Source organism: Oryx dammah, unplaced genomic scaffold (genome assembly GCF_014754425.2).
Source record: "Oryx dammah isolate SB20612 unplaced genomic scaffold, SCBI_Odam_1.1 HiC_scaffold_21, whole genome shotgun sequence".
NCBI lineage: Eukaryota > Metazoa > Chordata > Mammalia > Artiodactyla > Bovidae > Oryx > Oryx dammah.
In genome coordinates, this window is record NW_024070205.1 from 28,491,482 (window position 1) to 28,506,493 (window position 15,012).

General features: G+C 46.0%; 1 protein-coding gene across 7 annotated transcripts in view; it reads left to right on the plus strand.

Moving 5' to 3' along the window:
- FHAD1 (forkhead associated phosphopeptide binding domain 1) overlaps positions 1 to 15,012 on the plus strand; it is a 160,490-nt gene that overhangs the window by 58,232 nt on the left and 87,246 nt on the right. For all 7 annotated transcript variants that reach the window (XM_040263983.1, XM_040263984.1, XM_040263987.1 and 4 more), the window contains exons 5-6: positions 5,277 to 5,386; positions 8,622 to 8,858. In XM_040263983.1, the coding sequence (XP_040119917.1) occupies positions 5,277 to 5,386; positions 8,622 to 8,858 (347 nt within the window). The remainder of the gene's footprint in view (positions 1 to 5,276; positions 5,387 to 8,621; positions 8,859 to 15,012) is intronic.

The following is a 15,012-nucleotide window of genomic DNA, read 5'->3' on the forward strand; positions in this document are numbered from 1 at the left end:
CCATAGGCTGCTGAGTGTCCTTGTGAAACAGCTGCTGACTCCTCCAGACAAGTGGTCTTGGACAGTAAGGCAGAAGCCACAATGTCTTTTATGACCTAGTCTCAGGCCAACATAGGTCTGTAGAGTCCAAGTTATGGTTTGTACACCTTGACTATGTACAGATGTGAGAGTTGGACCATAAAGAAGGCTGAACGCCAAAGAATTGATGCTTTTGAACTGTGGTGCTGGAGAAGACTCTTGAGAGTCCCTTGGACAGCAAGGAGATCATACCAGTCAATCCTAAAGGAAATCAACCCTGAATATTCATTGGAAGGACTGATGTTGGAAAGGACTGGGAACAAGAGGAGAAGGGGGCAACAGAGGATGAGATGGTTGGATGGCATCATTGATTCAATGAACATGAGTTTGAACAAACTCTGGGAGATAGAGATGGACAGGGAAGCCTGGCATGCTGCAGTCTATGGGGTCACAAAGAGTCAGACACAACTGATCAACTAAACAACTGTAATCAGTGGATTTTGCCATCAGTTTTTCCAATGCCATGTTGAAACTGGGGCTTCTCTAAGGGATGTACACTCCCCTGGAGAAGTGAAGGATGAATCCTATGGCTTAGAGGCCTTCACATCTACCTGGGGCTCTATCCCCTCAGCCTCCCAGCCATATCTCATCTGTTTCCATACATTCACCCTGACTTCCCTGACACTCCATCCTCTGAGAAGGGCTTTCAACTTCCCGTGTGATGGAGAGCTCCTTCCTGTCTGGGCCCTCTACTCCACTCTTTGGAGCACTCTATGATCTAGTCCTCCAGGTTGGGCTCTTGATAGAAAACACCTATTTTTGAGGGCTCTGAAAAAAAACCTGTCCCCTCTTAATGAAGCTGGGGTTTTCTACTAAGGTTGGTTTACTGTTAGACTGTTACCTTGCTATAGATTTGAACAATCCTATTTGAAAACCCAAGGCCAAGGCCTTATTTATCATAGGCCAGGTCAGGGTTTCTCCATCTCAGCACGGTGACATTTGGGACTGGGTAACTCCTTGTTGTAGGATCTGTCCTGTCCATTTTAGAACATTTAGCAGCATCCCTGGCTCCTTCCCACTTGATGCCAGCAGCAACCCCACCCCCCGACCCTCTGACTGTGATACTCAGAAATGTCTCCAGTCTTTGCCAGAAGTCAAAACATCATTGTGCCTGGAGGCTGAATCACCCCATTCTAAGTTAATAGTCATCCTTCCATTCCCACAAGGCAATAAAACCTCAGCTCCAAACCCACCAAATCTTAATGGCAAGAGCTCATGGGAGGTGGAGAAGAATTACCGAGAACAGAAAATACATTGGGTGAATTTTTTAAAATAGCATCCAATTTATATATAATTTTTCTCCCAATAATGGGATCCTGTGAACCTAACATTGGTAACCTGCCTTTTGAAATTCAATAATATATCATAAATGTCTTCCCACTTCAGTAAATTTACTGCATAGAGGTTAGGAGAGGTTGGGCTCAGAATCCAACAAACCTGGGCTCATACCCACATACCAGCTTTGTGTCCTTGAGTAGGTGACTTGGCATCTCTGTACTGCATATCACTCACTTAAAATGGAAACAGGAATGTTGTTGTTGTTCAGTCACTAAGTTGTGTCTGACTCTTTGCAACCCCATGGACGGTATCAAGCCACGCTTCCGTGTCCTTCACCAGAGATGGAAATAGTAATGCCTATCTCACCAGGTTGTCATGAAGACAGAATCAGATCCTGCCTGTTAGTGCCGAGCACAGTACCTGATGCATACTGAACACTCAATAAATGTTGAAATATTAAAAAAATTAAATGATTATCTACCCATGATTGTCATTTAACTTTTATTTACAACTTACCATATGTAGCAACGTCTTGAAGACACAGTTAATATATGTAACTTTATTCTGTATTTTCCACGTCTGCTATAGATGTGTTCTCATACTTTCATAATTGAAAAAAAATTTTTTAAAGAAAGAAATGACAAAAAAATAAGACACAGTTAAGGTGCACACTTGCTGCCCCTTTGTAGACTGATGATTATTGAATGAGCACCAGGACAGGCCAGCTTCCCTTGTGGCTCAGCTGGTAAAGAATCTGCCTGCGAAGAGGGAGACCTGGGTTCAATCCCTGAGTTGGGAAGATCCCCTGGAGAAGGGAAAGGCTACCCACTCCAGTATTCTGGCCTGGAGAATGCCATGGATGTATAATCCATGGAGTAGCAAAGAGCCAGACACGACAGAGAGACTTTCACACACACACACCAGGACAAGCAGTGGGTTGTTAAAATACTGAAGTAACTCCCCTGCTATTTGACAAATAGGTCCTGCTGGAAACTTCTTAAAGTGCCCCTGTCCCTACCTCTGCCATCCCACCCAATCCCCCAGCCCTCCTGGCCCTCTCTGGGGGTTCTCCCCACTAGGATCTCCAAGGGATCCAGCAGGCAAGAGGGTCTGTTTTGAACTGAGTTAAACTGGTTTGGTCAGACGTGGCCCTTAGGTCCTTTTTGATAATATTAATAAGAACAAGGGAAACAGGAAGAGCTACAAAGATAGCTCAGTCCCACAGTTGTGTATAACTCTGTGACCCCATGGACTGTAGCCCGCCAGGCCTCTCTGTCCATAGAATTTTCCAGGCAAGAATACTGAGTGGGTTGCCATTTCCTGCTCCAGTGTTGATAAATAATAGTAGCCTGTAAAGACATTTGGGGTGGGTGAGGGGAAGCTGCCCCAGCACCTCACAGCCTGGGTGCAAGGAAAGCGAGTCTCAGAGCATGTTCTGCCCCCACAAAGACTTTCAGTGAACACACCTTTTGCAGCAAAGGGATCCCGTCGTTCACCTGTTCTATAGGTTTGATAATGTCCCCCTCCGACCATCACCTCATAGGGTCTCAGAGCATCTTGAGTTACTCCTAGAGACAGCAGCAGATGCCAGAGCTTTAAGCCGAGACTCCAGGGCCTGCCCCGGGGCACAGCTTAGGCAGTCCCTTCCTCCATTGGACCCCTGGGAGCTGGTTTCTAGCGTTCAGCATGCCAAGTAACAAGCCACACTGTTACCAGTAAGAACCCATTTCTGACCTTCAGGAGGCACAACTGCCTCTGGTCTATGGCCTATCTAATGCAGTGCTGCCTGGCCACACCAGGACTGAGAACCGCAGATTAGGGATCTGACCGCCTCTAGCCTGCAAGTTAAACGACCCGCATGCATATAGCACCAAGCACACTATGCTGAATATTTAGAAACTAAGGTGCATGCCTGTGACGATCCTTGATGCATGACAGAGCCCAGAAGTTGGCTGCACGTTATAGTCAAACCTGTACCAGGAGAGGATTTTTTTTTTTTAATAGGCTGCGTCCACTGGAGGTTCTAGGATCCACAGACATGTTTAAAAGCTTGGTAGGGTGGGAATCATTGATTCTGAAGTGCATAAATAAAAAATGCAGAAGCCAAATGAATAAATGATGGAATAAATGGCCACAAATGCGTCGGTGCATGCTTCATTCATCATTCATGTTAACACCCATTAAAGTTTCACTGACTTTGAAAACAATTGGATCAGTTTCTCACTTCACAAGAAGATAAGAATGCGCAGTGACTGCCCAGAAACCAAAGTCAGTTGGAAATTTAAGATACACTGCTTGGAGCCAAGTGATCTCACAAGCAGAATTATGGAAATCTTTACGAAAGTTTCTACACCAAAAAAAAAGAAAGAAAAATTATTCAGTCTTGATGTGAATTGTGTCTGATGTGATTCAGAGTGAGATTCCCCAAACATAATGCCACATCCCCCAAAAGTCATGTAAACAGCCCTTGTAATAATGGGATTAATAAGCAAACAATCAGGAAAGCTTGTATGTTTATCAAGTGGGTTCCAGTTAATACATCGGGTAGGATTGTACAGTGGAGCACAATGCTATCATTAAAAAGAACCAGGGGATTTCCCTGGTGGTCCAGTGGTTAGGAACCTGCCTCCCAGTGCAGCGGATGGGGGTTTGATCCCTGATCAGGGAACTAAGCTCCCACGTGGCAAGGGGCAGCTAAGCCTGCACACCACAGCTAAAGAGCCCCTGTGCTCTGGAGCCCACCTGCCACAACTGGAGAGAAGCCTGCTCACCCACACGTAAGACCCAACACAGACAAAGATAAATAAATATTTTTTAAACGAACCAAGTACAGCTACAAGTGCTGATTTTTTTTTTTAGTTAAATGAAAAGTAAGCTGGAGAAAAATCTCTGTTATGTAAATCCATTTTTGTTTTTGTTTCTTGGCTGTGAGATCTTAGTTCCCCAGCCAGGGATTGAACCCGAGCCCTTGGCAGGGAAAGCAGAGTCCTAACCACTGGACAGCAAGGGAATTCCCCCATTTTCGTTTTTTGTTAAAGATATGACTAGGGCCTTCCCTCATGGTCCAGTGTTAAGACTTCACCTTCCAGTGCAGGGGGTACTGGTTTGATCCCTGGTAGGGGAGTTAAGATCCCATATGCCTCATGGCCAAAAAAACTGAAGCACAGAGCAGAAGCAATATTGTAATGAGTTCAATAAAGACTTAAAAAGGAAAACAGGTCAGCCTCAAAAAAAAAATCTTAAATAAAAGATGGGACTGCAATTTAAAAATAGCTGGACTTCCCTGGTGGCGCAATAGATAAGAATCTGCCTTCAGGTTCAGTCCCTGGTCTGCGAAGATTTCACTTGCCATGGAGCCACTAAGCCCATGCGCCACAACTGCTGATCCCACGTGCTACAACTGCTAAACCTGCGCTCCCTAGAGCCCGTGCTCCACAACAGGAGAAACCACTGCAATGAGAAGTACATGCACCACAACTAGAGAGCAGCTCCCACTCACTGCAGTAGAGAAAAGCCCAATAAATAAATTTAAAAACACGCAGAAGGCCAGATTTGGCTGTAGGGCCATAGTTTGCCCACCCCTGCTCTACATCATTATTCTATTTACTCTCCAAAGAGCCCTTTATAATAGAGACTGTTAGTGTCCTTACATTATATATTCAGCTGAGGGAGATTGAATGACGTGCACAGGTCCTCAGCTCTTACGCGGCGTAGAAATAAGTCTGGAAAGGGCTGCATCACAGTGCATCAGCACAGCTAACCCGGGGGAAGAGGAAGAGGCGGCTCTTCCCCTTACCAACATTCCTGTTGATGATGTCATTGCATGAGCTTCATGAATGTGAAGGTTAATCTGAAGATATCCCCTAAGATTTTGGGGAAACTTACAATCTCCTCTGCATTCTCTGTCGCCCGTGTGTTAGTGTGGACCAACACCGCGGACCTATCAAACCAACCAGTGGCCGAGGAAATTCCCGGGGCAGGATCCGCCAGAGAGATGTTTGTGGATCATGACTTGGCCCAGCAGGAGAAGGTGAGGGATCTCGGGGAGGACAGAGCTGCAGTGGCAAGAGGGACCCACAGAGGGATCGCCACTGCCTCTTGCTCTTTGTGACTCTAGAAGTGCCTTTTTTTTTTTTTTTTACTACTTCCAAGAAGTCACCTCTTGCTCCCAAGACATTCAGCCAAGTTTGGTTACTGCTCATTTTATCCCAAATAGCATCTACCACTGCAAGGTACTGAGCACCTCCTGTGTGCTGGGCCATGTCCTATGCCCTTGACATTTCCTTGGCTTGTTAATCCTTATCATCTTCAGGATAGATTTTATCTCCCTCACTTTGCAGATGAGGAAACTGAAGCTCAGAGAGGTTAAGTAACTTGTTTAAGGTTGCCCAGGGTAAGGAGCAGTGTTAGGATTCAAACCTAGGTCTGGTTAACTTCCCAGCGGGTACTTCTAACACACACACATAGTAATCACTTGGTCAGCTTCGAGTGATGGAACAGCGATGATGGATAAATACATTTCTGGCAGGAAGAAGTGAACACTGAAGTCAGGGAGGCCCGAGCAAAGAGATACTCATTAAAGAATTAAGGAGGTTCAAAGAAGGAGAAGAGGTAAATTCAGACCATCCTGGGAAGGACCCAGGTTGATTTCTCCCCTCTTAGACATGACCTGAAAATTATTCTAAAAGAAGCAGTCTGCAATATCTCACTTTCCTCAAAGGCCAGGGCCTGGGCCTGCAGCAATTCTTGGAGTCTGTGAGGAGCAGAACCACCTGGGTCTTTGTTAGACATGGAATCCAAACTTCAGGAGGTAGGGGGTTCCAACAAAGGTGTCCTGAGACAAAACTGTAAGAATTGTTGCAGGGAGGTGAGAAGCCAGGCTCAGATTCTGTATTTCTTGCTCTGTAACAAGCCATCCCTAAAGCTTAGGGGCTTGAAACAGCAACTCATTATTTCCCAGACTCTCTGGATTGACCTGGAAGTTTCCTTTGCTCCTGTCCCCTGACCTCACTCACTAGACTGTAGTCAGCCCGAGACCTGGCCCAGCCAATGGTCTCTCTGATGGCCTCCTTCCCAGGACTGGAGCCTCAGCCAGGGTGCCTGGACTGCTGCCCCCCTTTCTGCTTGTGGTTTTTCATCATAGCACAGTGCTCTCAGGGTTCCCAGGGGGCTGGAACACAAGCTCACAGCCTGTAAAAACTTGCCTGGGGATCATGCGGCCACACTTCCACTACCTTCTGTTGGTTGAAGAAGTCCCGGGGCCAGCCCAGACTTACAGGGCAGGGAAATAGGCTAGATGGCAAAGCTGCAAAGTGTTTGTAGCCATTTTTCAACCTGCGTCCATTTTTAAATTGGAAATATAGTGCAACCACACTTATAATTTTTTTCTATTTATAATCCATTTATGCCCTGACTTGCCAGGACTCCTTCAGGTGACAGTAAAGAAATTAGCTTGGTGGACGGGGAAGCATTTATTGGCTCCTCTTATTGGACTATTTAAAGGGTTCCTAGCTTCAGGTATGGCTAGATCCAGGAGCTTGAATCTTGTCGTCAAAACACTTCCTACCACCAATCTCTCCCCTCTGTTTCCCTCAGAGTCTGGCTTTCTGCATAAGGCCAGTTTTGTGTGTTGAAAAAGGCAAACTCAGGCAAACAAGCCTTTAAATGTAAGGTCTGTGGTCCAAAAGAAGGCAAGAGATCCTCGCCCTCTGTAACTGATGTGTGAAATCTTTGAGAAAACTCTGATTGACCAGCTTGGGTCACATGCACCGGGCTCCCTCCAGGAAGGGCACTGGGGGCTGGGGGCTGGCACTCACCAGGAAGACAGAACCCACAGCAGTCCTCCGCCCTCTGCAAACATATTTCAGCACCAACACAGGGCCTGGTATATAGCGGCTGCCCAGTGAGTGTTTGTGGCATGAAAAATAAATAAGCACCTGGCTGATCATAATAGGATGAAAGATGGGGGGAGCTGCCCAGGAGCAGGGAATCTGTTTGGTGCTCTCTCTTGAAATTTTGCCACCAGCATTTACAGGGACCCAGAGGAAGACCCTTGGCAGCAGCTGGCAATGTCAGACAAGCTTCCTCCTGACTAAGATCCTGTCCTTCCCCAGGTCATAGAGCTGGAAGGTCTTGAGGCCAACTGGGCAAGCTCCCCTGGGAATGAGCCAGCCTAGAAATTGCCTGTTTACCTCTTTTTGTGTCTGCCTTTGAAAAGGCATCTGGCGAATTCTTTTTTTTCCCCCCATTTTTCTTGACATTTTGTTGATAACTGCTGGTGAGAAGCTTGGGGGATTTTTTTTTTTTTCTTCCACTTTTGGAAAACCTAACAAATTCTTTTGTTAGAACTTTTTCTTTGGAGAGATGGAAGACAGGGTTAATTATGCCTGTGGGTGAAGTCTGCCAGCGATGTTGTTTTCCCAGCCCAAAGTTTACACCAGCCTGCACAAATAATCAGCATTCCTGTCTCATTTACTTCCCAGATCCAGTGACCTGGAAAAAAAAATTCTTACATGAATTGCCAGAGAGGCAGGAAGTACTAAAAGAGAGAAAAGGGAAAATAAATATTTCATAATGTATTAAATGTTTTAAGTTTTAAAAAAAATGGCCCTTTTTATAAGCAGAATGTGATTGAATAGAATGTTGATTTCCTGGTTACCTTTCCTAGGTCCCCAGTGTGCTAGGCTGAATATTGTAAATAAAAAATTATGAACTTTCCAGCAATAAAAGTTCCCAAGTGGGATGGTTATTCTTAACATGAAAGGATAATTCTCAGTAGTTTCAGTACCTGTGAGCTATAGACATCCACTCGTGTGTCCAGGCTAAGTCGCTTCAGTCATGTCTGACTCTTTGCAACCCCATGGACTGTAGCTCACCAGGCTTCTCTGTCCATGGGATTCTCCAGGCAAGCATAGTGGAGTGGGTTGCCATGCCCTCCTCCAGGGGATCTTCCCCACCCAGGGGTCAAACCCACATCTCTTACATCTCCTGCATTGGCAGGCGAGTTCTTTACCAACTAGCACCACCTGAGAAGCCCAGACATCCATTACAGATATCTATATACAAGTACATCATTTCAACCAAATTCTTGACTCTTTGAGGTTTTCTCAAATGACAGAGATAGCCTTGAGAATGTGCCTTGTCCTTCCCTGCCTGCCCTCACCTTCCCAGAGAAAAATACCATATTTCTCCTATATTTTTTTCAGTGGGCTCAGCCTTACACCCAGACCCACACCCACTAAACTTCCCATCTGGCCTCCACCCAGGATGAAATAATTCTGCTGCTGGGAAAAGAAGTCAGCCGTCTCTCGGATTTCGAACTCGAATCCAAATACAAAGATGCCGTGATCGCGAACCTTCAGAATGAAGTGGCCCACCTGAGCCAGAAGCTGTCGGAAACAGCCACCTCCAGGCAGAATGAGAGGGTGGTCCCGTCCAAGCTCCAGGTTCTGGAGGAAGATGATGATGCCCAACAGAGAGAAATCGAGAACTTGAAAAGCCAGGTAGAGGGGAGGAGGGGCGTGGGACAGATTGAGAGGTTTGGATTGGCATACACACACTCTTAATTGTTGTTTAGTTGCTAAGTCATGTCCGACTCTTAGGCGACCCTGTGAGCAATAACCCACCAGGCTCCTCTGTCCATGAGATTTTCCAGGCAAGAATACTGGAGTGGGTTGCCATTTCCTCCTCCAGGGGCATCTCCCCAACCCAGGGATCGAAACTGCAGCTCCTGCCTTGGCGGGCAGACTCTTTACTACTGAGTCACCAGGGAAGCCCCGCACTCTTAATACTATGTAGAAAATAGATGACTCATGAGAACCTAGTGTGTTGCACAGGGAATCCTACCCAATGCTCTGTGGTGAAATAAATGGGAAGGAAGTCGAAAAAAAAAAGGGATATATGTATATATGTAACTGATTCACTTTGCTGTGCAGCAGAAACTAACACAACATTCTAAAGCAACTATACTTTAATGACAATTAATTTAAAAAAAGAAAAACCAGGTAGGGCTCGAAGACAAGGAGTCAGAGCCTTAGGGTGGTGACTCAGGGTGATATCTCTCAAGTGGAACCGCAGGGAGCACCAAGGGAATCCACCCGGATAGTTGAAAATGGGTGGTCAGCATGGATGGTGGAGAAGAGCACAGATCCAGGGAGGAGAGACTTGGCAGGTTCCTAGCCTGCTAAGAACAATACTATTAATACCTTTCATTAAGTGCCTTCTTCAGTCGTGTCTGACTCTGCAACTCTATGGACTGAGGCCTGCCAGGCTCCTCTGTCCACGGGATTCTTCAGGCAAAGAGACTGGAGTGGGTTGCCACGCCCTCCTCCAGGAGATCTTCCCGACCCAGGGATTGAACCCTGGTCTCTTACATCTCCTGCCTTGGCAGGCAGGTTCTTCGCCACTAGCACTATCTGGGAAGCCCTTGACTACACATATGATTCTACAGATGAGGAGACTGAGGAACCCAGGAACTTGTTACAGCTTGCACAGTAAATGAGAAGGGGCTGTGTCTTGAGCTCCCCTCTGCCACTTTGCATTTCCACCCAGCGCTGTGGCTTTAGTGACCGCCTCTCATGCTCACCTGGCCCCAGCCAGAAAGGACTGGAGATGCGGAGAAGGAACCTCCCAGTGTTCCAAACACCGAGGCCTTTATCAAACCCTGAAGGCAGCTGCTGCTACTTCATTTATGGAGAATTTCACCCAAAATTCTCCACCCAGGATGCCTGGATTTATAGTCAAGTTCCTTTCTCTTGAAACTAGATCCAAAAAAAAAAAATTTTTTTAAGGAATGACTTTGAAATCGGCCATTGATCTTGTACATAAATTATATCTCAACATATGTGAAAGTAGCTCAGTTGTGTCTGACTCTCCCCACGGACCATACAGTCCGTGGAACTCTCCAGGCCAGAATACTGGAGTGAGTAGCCATTCTCTTCTCCAGGGGATCTTCCCAACCCAGGAATCAAACCGGGGTGTCCTGCATTGCAGGTGGATTCTTTACCAGCTGAGCCAGCAGGGAAGCCCATATCTCAACATAGTTGATAAAAAAAAAGAAACCGGCCACTGATGAATTTTGGCCTCAGTGCATAATTCTGCTTAAAACCATAGCCGCGTTTGAGGCCTCGGTTCCCTGATTCTCTGTTTACTGCCTTCCCTTTCTGTAACAGTTTCAGTCCTAGAAATGGTGCCCTAGAAAGGACACAGGAGATTCTATCAGGAGACTGCCAGCTCCATGAAGGCAAAGGCTGGCCCTAGTAACCTTCCAAAACTCGGATAGGTCCGTGTCTGTTTGTTCTTCATCCATCCTTCCATCCATCCATTCAAATCAGCATTTGCTGGGGCCAACCCTGTGTCATGCTGGCTTCCAGGCTCTGTGAATTCAGCAGTAACAGGGAAGACATGATCCTTCCCCCTGTTTTGTTCTAGTGAGGGGGACAGAATAAACCAGGAAACAGGATATATGTTCTAGTATTTCAATGAAGCGGTGACTCTCTTTTGAACCTATTTTTGAAGAAAACACTGAAAGCAGCCAAGTCCTGCAGGAACCCCTACTGCAAACAGCTACCATGACATGTAACTGACTCCCTGAGGGGCACCTTCTCTTGAGCTGAACCCAGTTTTGCTGAAATATCCTTTTCAGTTATCCTCCCATTTCAGAGCTTTCCTGAGCTAATGTCACAGGTACATGGACAAGAAACACATTTGACATATAATATTATAGAATTTCCACGTATCTTTGAATATCAGCCAGTCACAATTTGAGTATTATTTAAAGTGGCTGATGATATCTGGAGAGAAAAAAATTTTTTCACAAAGATATTATCTAGAAATAATTACACTGATTCATCATCCTGTTACCTCCTCCACCTCTGGAGCTTTATTTATAACTGAAGGAGAATATATTGTAACAAGACATCTATGAACCAGAGGCTGCCCTGGTTTGAACTCAAATCGAGTTCCATCCACTCACGTTTTAGCTTCTTCAATATTCTACTGCCTGCAGAACATTCCGCCAGAAGCAGAAGCTGCATGGCTGTTTGATTTATCGTTCTGATTACTTTATGCATTCTCCTTAGTCCCTGAAAGCATGTACATAATGACTTGCTCTCAAAGATCTTCGATCCTCTAGAAATATAGCTAGAAAATTCTTACCTGCATGTGTTCTTATACGCTTGTGCTAATTAGAAGCCAAATTAGTGTCTTGAAACAGTTGCTCCTCCTAGCACTATTAATTTTCTTATGATTCTGGGCCCATTTTATTACATAGCATAACAGACATGAAACATCTTGGAATTTATGCAAGTTACAGACAACATGGATATTTGTTTTGGTAGTAAAAGTAACAAAGAGGTTTGAAACACTTTTTTTTTTTTTGGCTAAGCTGGGTCTTCGTTGGGTGTGAAGGCTTTCTCTAAGATGTGGTGCACAGGCTGTTAGTTCCTTGACCAGGGATCAAACCCACATCCCCTACATTGGAAGGTGAACTCTCAACCACTGGACCACCAGGGAAGTCCCTTGAAGACTCTTTTGAGTTTTTCAGCAATCCAAAATCCTAAAACTCTGACACTTAAAGTGAAATACTTTAAATCTGTCAAAAGCACTGGAGTCTTTAGAGGGGAACGTATGTTTTCCCTTCTGGAAGTTTGTCTCTGTGTGTTCTTCCTTATGCAAATAAACCCATTAAGCTCAGAAGAGCTAGAAACAGTTTGCCTAAGTGTTCCAAGTACTTTTTATGGGAAAGTTGCATTCCACCACTGCCACCACCCACTCTCTTTCATCTCCTCAGTAAGAGATGAAATAATTTTTTTCACTCAAAGTCCAAAGCACAAACATGCAAAAGTATAGCCTTGGGGAGGCTGGTGGGCAGAGTGGCCTGTGTCCCACCCCCCCCACAACCTATAGAAGGTGGTCATGTACAAATGTGAGACTTGGACCATAAAGAAAGCAAGCACTGAAGAACTGATGCTTTAGAAATGTAGTTTGGAGAAGACTCTTGAGAGTTCCTTGGACTGCAAGGAGATCCAACCAGTTAATCCTAAAGGAAATCAACCCTGAATATTCATTGGAAGGACTGATGCTGAAGCTGAAGCTCCAGTACTCTGGGCACCTGATGCAAAGAGCTGACTCGTTGGAAAAGACCCTGATGCTAGGAAGGATTGAAGGCCAGAGGAGAAGGGGGCAACAGAGGGTGAAATGGTTAGACAGCGTCACTGACTCAATGGACATGAATTTGAGCAAACTCTCGGTGATGGTGGGAGACAGAAGAGTCTGGCATGCTGCAGTCCATGGGACTGCAAAGAGTCGGACACGACTGAGCAATTGAACAATAGCCTTGGGGAGGCTGGGGGCCAGAGTGGCCTGTGTCCCCTCCCCCCAGGCCCTGCCACCTTCTAGTGTAGACCTGTCCCAATAATGTCTCAGATGCCCCAGGGGAAAAGTATCTGTAACCACCATAAATGTCATAGACTCTCAACCATGATGGTGCATGAAACGAGAAAGAAACCTTATGAGACCGTGACACTTCCGTTAATGCTGTAAGAGTAAGAATGACAAGATTTTCAGGCACAGAAACCAGGACCAAAGGCTGTGAGCGCCATCTGGTGGCAAGGTCACCACACCGTTGCCCAAATACCTGGGCATGCCTGCCCCTTCCCACCAATCTTTTTCTTTTTCTTTTTTTTTTTTTTTAATGTGAAGCCTGCAGCCTGGTCTGACAGTAAACAGGGAAATTCTTGTATTTTCTCTTTTTTTTAAGATTATTTTTATTTAAGATATTGAGTCTCTATTTACTCTTATAGCAGTTATTTTTAATTTAATACACGTTTTTTAAGTTTAAAAAGCAAGGGCCTTCTAAGAAAAATGCTAAGAAATTATAGTGGGACCAGCAAAGAGATATGGCAAAAATAGTGAAAGTGGTATTTGAGTGACTGAAGTTTAAGAACTCTCTTAGGGTGGGGTTGCCAGATAAAATAAGGACACCCAATTAAATTTGAATATTGGAATATCTTTTTTAGCATATGTTCCACATACTGCACGGGACACACAGGAAAATGTTATCTGTCATCTTATTTTCAATGGGCATCCTTTTTTTTCTCCCCCAAATCTGGCAACCTTACCTTAGGAAAACAAAGAAATTGCGTCCTGCTCCTTGTCACTTCTATTTTGATCTATCAAAACAAGCTAGCTCTCAGCCTGTCTAGGGACTATGTGGCATTTCTGCCCCAATAAGCATGTCCCTGTGGGAGAACTGAGTCCTGACGTCTAAAAAATCAGAGCGGCGAAGGCCCACAGCACACCCTGGGAGGGAAAAGGGCTGGCCACTCAGACCAAGCAGTCGGGTGAGTCACATGAAGAGGGAGGGGGTTCTGGCCCACCTCCCTTCCCCAGCCTCTCGGGTACCTGCTCTGTGGAGGCCAAGATGCAGCAGCTACTTTCCAGCCCTTACCAGGGCTGCTTTTCAAGGAGATCCTTCCAGGGCCCCTGCCCAGGGTATGGATCCCCAGAAAGGGGCTAGCCCTCAAGTGGTTCTGAGCCAGGAACTTCCAGAGTTCTTGCAGCAGCCAGCCCATGGTCATCCCACCCATGATTCCTGTATTTCCTCCTAATAACAATCACAGCAGTGTTAAAGTGAGCCTGAGCAAGACTTAAAAATGCACACGAAAAGATTCCCACCTCCTTTCCCCAGAGACAGACAAGGGAAGCTGACGCTAAAACACGCCATGGGTAGTCAGCTGAGAGGCCCGTGACACCTCATCCCTCTATGCTGTGTGCCCGGCGTAATCTGATTACTTGCACACATGACTAATTTGTTAAGATACTTCTAACAGGGATTTCCTGGTGGTCCAGTGGTTGAGACTCCAAGCTCCCAAAGCAGAGGGCACATGTTTGATCCCTGGTTAGGAAACGAAGGTCCAACATGCCGCAAAGCAGGGACTGGGGACAAAACTATACTTCTAGCAATCCTATCAGACTGGGACTGCCATCACCCCACGTACAGACTGAAAATAAAATATGGTGTCTTCCTGTGTTCACATGGCCCATAACAGGCAGAAACAGGACTTGAAGCCTGCAGTCTGGCTCCCAAGTCCACGCTATGCTTTAGAGCCTCCAACTTTTCATGCTGCTTCCTAGGGTCACCTGGAAAAGTGGAAACGGGCCCCTAGAGGCTGGGTTTGACTCCTTCTCCGCCTCTGACCAGCCCCGTGATCCTGAGCAGGGGACTCTACCTCTCCCAGTCTCAGTCTGCCCCCTTGCAAATGGGAAGCCTGCTGGGAACGTCAGCCTTCAGCAGTGCTGTGAGGAGTGTCCATGCAGCACGTGTACACGAGTTGTGTAAACTCCAGAGTGTTGTATGAGGTATAAGTGATTTGCTGTTCTCATTAAAGGAAATTCATTGTATAACCTGTTCTCATCTCTTGGGGGTTTCCCAGTGGTAAAGAATCCACCTGCCAGTGCAGGGGACACAGGAGACATGGGTTTGATCCCTGAGTTGAGAAGAACCCCTGGAATAGAAAATGGCAACCCACTCCAGTGTTCTCGCCTGGGAAATCCCGTGGATGGAGGAGCCTGGCAGGCTACAGTCCCTGGGGTCGCAGAAGAGTCGGACGTGAGTGAGCACACACAACACCCTCCTGTCTCTTGAATTTTACTCTG